Here is an 8,463-nt window from a genome sequence, read left to right on the forward strand (position 1 = left end):
CTTTTCACAATGCCGTGCACCTGCTCGGAAACATCCTTGACATTTGAACCAGTGATGCAACATACCATTCTGGAGTCTGGGGGTTTTCGTCCGCAGAAACGTTTATCTAATCCCCTTACAATTGAATCCCCTATCACTATAGCTCTCCCATTCTTTTCCCTGCCCTCCTGTGCAGCAGAGCCACCCACACTGCCATGAACTTGGCTAATGCTGCACTCCGCTGATGAGTTATCCCCCTCAACAGTAACTGTTTTAAAGAGGGATGACTGCAGGGGACCCCTGCACTACCTTCCTTCCACTGCTCTTCCCGTTGGTCACACATCCCCTCTCTGGCTGTGTACTCTTTAACTGTGGTGTGACCAAATCATTAAACGGGCTATTCACGACATCCTTAGCATCGCGGATGCTCCAGAGTAAATACACCCGCAGCTCCATTGCCGCAATGCAGTCTTTCAAGTGCTGCAGTCGGATGCACTTCCCGCACATGTCGTCGTCAGGGATGCTGGAAGCATCCTTGAATTCACACGTGGCACAGGAGGATCATAACACGTGCCCGAGCTCGCCTGCCATGACTTAACCCCTAGGTTAACTTAATTTGGCAGCATCAATGCTAAAAGTTTACTTATTGATAAAGAAAATAAATAGAAAAAGTACTCACCAATCATCATCCAATCACTTACCCCTTTGACCGTGACGTCACCTTTCGATTTCTTACTACTTCTTTTCGGCCTACTCTCCCTGTTGCAGCTGCACAGCTGGCCTCTTATAGGCCTCCCGACTGGACGTGGCACCGCCTCCTCGCTCTCCCGCTCCCCGACTGCGACTGATGGGCCTCTTGTAGGCCTCCCGACTCGACGCTGCTCCTCCTCCTCGCTCGACATGGGAACGATTGGACTCTTCACACAGTTTAAGGAAATGGAAAGGTTTTTGCTGGTTTTATAGGAAACTCGCAGCGAGTCACCAAATGTATTCACAAGGACTTACATGGCACTGGTGCTCTTTATGAATGTATTTGATAAAACACCAGGGTAACATAACGTAACTGATCACGCATTAAACGGCTGGGTTCTGGTCGCCGGCTCATTTCAAATCCGTGTGATTTTGCCCTGCATTGAAAGAATATCAATAATAGTCCAGTCTTTTTCGCCTATGTTTTGCTGTATATTATTGGCATCGGCATTGTTAACTCATTCATTTCAAGCAATATCGTGTATCATTCATGATGTCGATGACCAAGCCACCATTTAAGTAGTATGGAGGGGAATATTATGATTTAAGCTGCTAATATCGCAAACAGTAATTTCTAAACTCACAACAGAACATTCACTTATTTCTGTTTCTGTGAGATAATTTGTCAATTTGATGTAGGAGCCTAAAAAAGGTATTCAAACACTCAGTCATGCAATTTCTACTTCTTGCATTGTAACTGGCCCCAAATCGCGTTCACACATAATTGCTTTAACTTGCAGAACTACATTGACACCCTGTCTGGCAAAACTGCGTTTTATAAATCTCAACCATGATTTCAAATCCCTCTATGGCCTAACACTCTCTCTCTCTGTAACCTGCTCCAGCCCTAGAACCCTCCAAGATTTATGGCTCCTCCAATTCTATCAACTTGTGCATTCGACCATTTTATCACAATTGGTGGCCGTCCCTCCAGCTGCAAAGCCATACAATGTGATAACAACTCCATAAACCTGTACTAATTTCTAGCTATCTCCCCCTCTCTCTCTCTCTCTCTCTCCCTCTCTCCCACTCTCTCCTCCTCCTCGAAGACGGTGTTTTAAACCTATCTTTTTGGCCAAGCATTTGGCCGCCTGTCCTGATATCTGCTTCTATGTCTGGATATGTTGTTTTATTCCATTAGCGTACCCGAAAGCCCCCTATGACATTTTACGACATGAAAAGCGTTAGTTAAATGTAGGTTGATGATGATGATGATGTGGATTAGCCGACGTTCAGAATTGCAGCCCGATTTTCGTTCCCAGAGGGAGATACATTTGTCTTGTGCTGGAAAGCCTCGCCAAGTGGTTTGCAGAGGTGGAACATCAAAGACATGAGCCCAAAGCTCACTGAAAATTGGTCATCCGGCTTTCTACACTTAAACATTGGACCTTAAGATGCCCATCGTCCGATGCAGCTCATTGGGTTAGACACAACTAAATCCGCTTGGCACTGACAGCGACCGAGCCCTTGGGTAATGGAAAGTGGCAAAAAGGTAGATGGTGAGCCGAGGTCCCCCTATCTGCACCTTCTGAAACCACATTAAGTCAAGTCACAAACAATGTTACTTACCTTCCCTTGGCGGCCGCCCCAGGTTGCTATTTGTACAGAGACATTAGAAGTTGTAATGGGGTATAAAGAAATATGAGAGCCATTAAACAAATTCTTTCTATCTGTCTTCACGGAAGAAGACATAACACATTCCGGGAATAGTGGGGAACGAAGGGTCTAGTGCGAATGTGAAATTAAAGCTATTAGCAAAGTACTGGTACTGGAGTAATTAATGGGATTGACAGGCAACAAATCCTCTGGGTCTCATGGGTTACAAACCAGAGTTTAAAATGTTGGCTGCCGTGATATTGGAATCATTGGTTTTGATGTTCCAGAATTCCCTATCTTCTTTAAAGGTCCCCGCAGATTGGAAGGTATCAAATGTAAACTGCTATTCAAGAAAGGAGGAAGAGAGAAAACATGTTACTGTGCACCAGTTAGCCTGACATCAGTCGTCGTGAAAATGCTAATAAAATAATATATTATTATATAATTGGCAGCAGGTCAGTTAGAAAATTATATTATGATTGGTCAGTGTCAATACGATTTGATGAAAGGTATGTTATGATCAACAAATCTAATGCAGTTTTTGAGGTTGTAACTAGCAGTGTCTATAAGGGCGAAACAGTGGATTTAATGTAATTAGATTTTTTTTTAAGTTGTCAATAATATGCTACACAAGAGGTTATTACACAGGCCAACATCCCCAGCATCGAAGCAGTGACCACACTAGATCAGCTCCGATAGGCATGCCACGTAGTTCACATGGCAGGCACGAGAATCACAAAGCAAGTGCTCTACTCAGATCTCCTTCACGGTAAACGAGTGAATGTTGGGCAGTGGAAGCGTTACAAGGACACCCTCAAAGCCTCCCTGATAAACAACTCCACTGACAACTGGGAAAAGCTGGCCAAAGACCGCACTCAGTGGAGGAAGTGCATCCGGGAGGGCGCTGAGAACCTCGAGTCTCCTCGCCTAGAGCTTGCAGAAACTAAGCGCAGGCAGCAGAAAGAGGGTGCTGAAAACCAGTCCCACCCAGACCTTCCCTCAATAACAATCTACCCCTCCTGTGACAGACACTGTGGTCCTCGTATGAGAATGTTCAGCCACCGAAGAAATCATGTTAAGTGTGGAAGCAAGTCTTCCCGAATTTCGAGGGACTGCCTATGATGATGATGATGACACACAATTCGGGCTTATGGTATTGGGGGTAAAATATTGGCATGTCTTGAGATTTGGTTAACGGAAAGAAATTCAGGGTAGGAACACACGTGTCAATTTCTGATTGGCTGGCTGTAACCAATACAAGGCTCAGTGCTTGGACCGCAGCTATTTACAATCTGTATCAATGGCTAAGATGAGGGGCCCAAGTTTGCTGACGATAAGTGGGACTTTAAGTTGTGAGGAGGATGCAAATAGCCTGCAAAGCGACATAGAGAGGTTAAGTGAGTCGGCAAGAGCATGGGATATTGAATATAAAGTGGAGAAGTATGAAGTTGTCCAATCTGGCAGGAAAACTAAACAAGCAGAATATTTTTAAATGGATAATAATTGGGAAATATGGGTATTCAGAGAAGCCTGGGTGTCCGCATACAACAATCAAAGAAAGTATACATGCAGGTACAGCAAGCAATAAGGGAAGTATTTGGATGTTAGCCTTCATTACAAAATGATTGGAGTAAATGAGTAAAGACCTCTTATTGCAATTATATCAATTCTTGGTGAGAGCACACCTGGAGTACAATGTACAGTTCTCGTATTATTACCTAAGGAATCGTGCCTTAGAAGGAATGCAACCAAGGTTCACGAGAGTGAATTCTCGGTTTTGGGGATTGTCATCTGAGGAGAAATTGAGTGGACTATGGCTATAATTCCTTAGTTAGAATAATGGGAGATGATCTAATAGAAACCAATGCAGTTAAGGTGATAGCGAGGGAGGATTTGTATGTTGACTGTGGATTCTAGAATTGGCGTCAAAATCTCAGAATAAGGTGTCAACCATTTAGGACTGAGCTAAGGCGACATTTTTTCAATCAAATGATTGTAAATCTTTGGAATTCTCTCCGACACTGAACTGTCGATTCACAGTCGTTGATTATACTGAAGACAGAGATCACTCTATATCTGGATACTCATTGTACGAATGAATCTAGGGATAATGCAAAAAGATACAGTTGAGGTGGAAGAACGTCCATGATTTACTGAATGTCGGATCAGGATCGAACTGCTGATCAGAATCCTAGCACTTCATGGCTCAGAATGAATCCATTTGACCAATCCTGTCTGTGCCGACCGAAAAGGAACGGTTCAGCCTAACACTACTTCTCACCTCTCGGTCCACAGCTTGTAGGTTACGTCTCTTAAAGTCCATTGCCAAGTAATTTTAAAATGCGATCAGGATTTCTGCCTCTACCACCCATTCGGGAAGTGAGTTACAGACCCGCACTAACATCTGAGTGAATCATCTTCTACCCAGCTCCCCTCTAATCCTGCTCCGAATTACTTTAAATCAATGCGCCCTGGTTATTGACCACTCTTCAGAACGAAGTAGACAATTCCTATCCACTCTATCTCACCCACACCCCCCGCCACCGCGCATAATTTCCTATGTTCTTGTATTCTTACTTGTTTCCTCTAGTATCTATACCACTGCAGGTAGAGCAAATACTTAGGAAATATAAATATATTTTAGCGTTCATTACAATGTGATTGGAGCATAACAGTAAAGACCGTGATACTGATCTTTGAGAGAGCACACCTATTGTCTGTGTACGGTTATCGTATATTTAAAAAAAGAATCCTTTCTTATAAGGATTGCTAAACTGGTCAGTACTTGTGTCGGAGCAAAATGAATAACACCAGTGCTGAATATGTAATATCTTCTCCAGTCGTGCAGTAGATTGGTGTCCATCTCTGCAACTAGAGCGGAGTCTCGAACAGGAAGTAAATCAGCTATCACATTGAAAGAGCATTGTCACATCTGAAGTAACTGTAGGCACCCTATTACCCGAGGAACATGGTAACAGCTAGTGCACGAGTTTGGGTACCTCTCATACATAGGCAGCAGGAGCACCGCTGGTGTAAGTTCAGGGACGCACTGTCGCCTGACGGTCAAGTTCAAAGTAGTGTAAGGGTAGGAAACCAACAGCACTGGAGGAGGACGGTCAGCTCCAGTATAAGTGAACACTGCCACTAATACCAGACGGAGCATGTTGCAGGGATACCACTCATACTGGAAAAACACGGTCACCTCTAGTATAAGTGCAGGCAGTGGAAGGCGCGCGGCAAACCAGCCCAACCGCCCCTTCCCCCGACGAATGTCTGTCCCACCTGTAACAAGGTCTGTGGTTCCCGTATAGGAAAGTTCAGCCATCAAATAATTCACTTAGGTAGTGGAAACAAGTCCTGGTCGATTGCGAGGGACTGCCTATGATGATGATGATGATGATGAAGTGCAAGTATAACACTGTTGCTGATGCAGCACTGTCATGTGTAATATGTGTAGATATCACTAGCAACGAAGAGTCACTGCCTCCTCTAGTCAAAGTATAGTGGTATCACTAGACCGCGAGGAGCATGTTCACCTCTAATATAAGTACAGGATTACCACTAGTACAGGTGGAGCATGGCCACGGCAAGTGTAAATGTAGGGCACCTCTACTTCCAAAGGAGCACATTCACCTCGCCTGTATTGTCGGTTTCCACGAATACCAGAAGGCACTGTCACCACCGTTGTAAGTATGGGGTTAACATTGCTACCGGTGGAGCATTGCCACCTGCAGTCGACAAGCATGGGTACCACTCGTACCATAGAATCAGGAGCGCCGTTGGTGTAAGTAGAGTGAAGCCCTAAAATTTGACTTTCAAGTCTAGCAATAGCATGATTATCGCGAGTACCAGAGGAGCAAGTTGACCTCGATTATACACGTAGTCTCCCACTACTACGGAAGGAGCACTGTAAGGGCGGGGTACTACAGAGCCGAATACGCATTGTCATCTTGCTTTATGTGCAGGACTTCCACTAGTGCAGGAGGAACACTCTCACATCCCATATAAGTGTAGGTGTACTACAACAAATGCCGTTGACAGCGGCCATCACCATGCCCAAAAGTTTTGTTTCAAAGGCTGTTCTAGAAAGGTTGGACCAATAAGACTGAATCAAGGAGAGGGTCAGCACATTTACTGCTCCTGTAGCAATAGGCGCTGCAGCAGTACCGGGAGATTGCACTTTATAATTGTAAAGAATGTTTCAATTGTGCATGTTTTTATGCAACTTTCTAATAACAATTTCAATTATTATTCTAACCTGATGAGTCTGATAAAAACAACTTACCTCATTCTATTTGTTAAATGACTGTAATTAATGCAATTTATGATTTAACCTGATTGACTCCCTGGAGGACCGAAGTGTGGATAAATATTCATTCTCTTCCACAGCTTCAGTCGTCCGCCAGTCAGAGTCGTTCACCTCCGACATAATACATCCATTCTCACCGGAAATGGGTCAACTAACGATTCTGCATTTCAAAGGAATTTTTTACCCGATTCTCGCAGCTGTTGGTGTTCCCGGTAAGCCAAGCTAATCTGTCTGTTGTTAATCTGTGTTAATTGTATCCTGGTTCTAACAGGAAAAGATGATGAATTTTAGAGATGGCAGCATGATAGAGTCGGTAGTGACTGGAACCAACTCGTGAATCGCATGTCCCCACATTCTGAGTTCATTGGTAACATTAATGAAATAACAATGTTCTCTGAAGCTACAGCAAAAGGATTTGAGCAGATTTCCAGACTGTTTTGTTGCGCCGTGCGGAGAGAGCACTGCAGCATCTCATTAAATGTGTGTTCGCTTTCCCTGCTATTGCCTCCAATACTAATGCTATTCTCACACTGCTCAGTGTTGATAATCACACTGAATGGAGTAAAATGCTCTGGGCATGTAGCTCGATATATAAAATCAATCTGACACCTGAATAATATGTGTCTCCTTGCACTTTCTTACAGCAAACTTGGTTACAATGGTGTTTCTCTCCCGTGGTAACTGCGGCCTTTCGAAGTGTATCTCTCTCTACATGGTGGCCATGGCAACAGCAGATCTACTGGTCATGATTAACAATGTAACAGTGTATCATATATTCAGTTATTACTTTCCACTTTCATTCATTTACCACACTCCCGTGTGTAAGTTCATTATATACATGGCTGCTGTCAACCTAGATTTTTCTGTTTGGTTCACCATCTCCTTCACATTTGACCGATTTGTCGTTATCTGCTGTGAGAAGTTTAAATCAAAGTATTGCACAGAGAGAAATGCGGCCCTGGTTATAACTACTTTCACGGTCCTAATTTTTTTAAAGAACATCCCTGTTTTGGTTGCCTTTGAACCTCTTCAGATAATTAACAAGGTGCAGTGGGGCTGCCGGACGAGTGTGGCATTTATTTCATCACCTGCAGGTATAGCGTACGTCTGGTTTCACAGCGCCTGGGGCGTTTGGCTTCCTTTTACTTTAATTGCCTTGTTAAATTGGTTGACAATCAGACGTATTTTCGTGGCCAGTAAATCACGCAAGAGTCTCCGAGGCCAACGGAATGAGAATCAGTGCGATCCAGAGATGGAGAGTCGAAGGAAATCAGTCATTTTACTGTTCACTATATCCGGCAGTTTTATACTATTGTGGCTGACAACTGCCGTGAGTTTAGTAACTACCAAACTGGCAAATCTCAATTATTACCGCGGTGATCTCACAGACCCTGGATATATCGCTACTGAAACCGGATCGATGTTGAAGTGTCTGAGTTCCTTTCAAAATCCGTGTATTTATGCAGCGACACAGAGGAAATTCAGAGAAAATTTGAAGAATCTGGTAAAATCTACCTGGACACTCATTCTGAGTTTAGTTAAAAAGTGAGAATAAAAAGAATCAATTCAAACGAAAGCTTCTCCGTCACTAATGATCAATCTCAGTTCGGTTTCCACCTCGAACGACCGTTTTTATGGTAAGGTGAAAAATGGGAGAGTTCACATATGAGCATCTTGCCCAGTTTGTAACATGCACTTGATGGTTTTATTGATTTAGTTTTTCAAGCTTTTTTTGATGAGTAAATAAAACCCATTCCTTCAAATTTAGCATATTTCAACTTCAGAGATCAAAGATTGCAATGCAGAAGTTCAATAGTGGAGTCGGACAA

General features: G+C 43.5%; 1 protein-coding gene across 1 annotated transcript; it reads left to right on the plus strand.

Annotated features, from left to right (window-relative positions):
• Positions 1-6,776: 6,776 nt before the first annotated feature.
• LOC139252359 (probable G-protein coupled receptor 139) lies at positions 6,777-8,183 on the plus strand. Its single transcript, XM_070873355.1, has 2 exons — positions 6,777-6,846; positions 7,279-8,183. Exons 1-2 carry the CDS (start codon positions 6,777-6,779, stop codon positions 8,181-8,183), a joined length of 975 nt encoding a protein of 324 aa, XP_070729456.1.
• The last annotated feature ends 280 nt before the right edge of the window (positions 8,184-8,463 follow it).

This window comes from Pristiophorus japonicus, unplaced genomic scaffold (assembly GCF_044704955.1).
Source record: "Pristiophorus japonicus isolate sPriJap1 unplaced genomic scaffold, sPriJap1.hap1 HAP1_SCAFFOLD_46, whole genome shotgun sequence".
Taxonomy (NCBI): Eukaryota; Metazoa; Chordata; class Chondrichthyes; family Pristiophoridae; genus Pristiophorus; species Pristiophorus japonicus.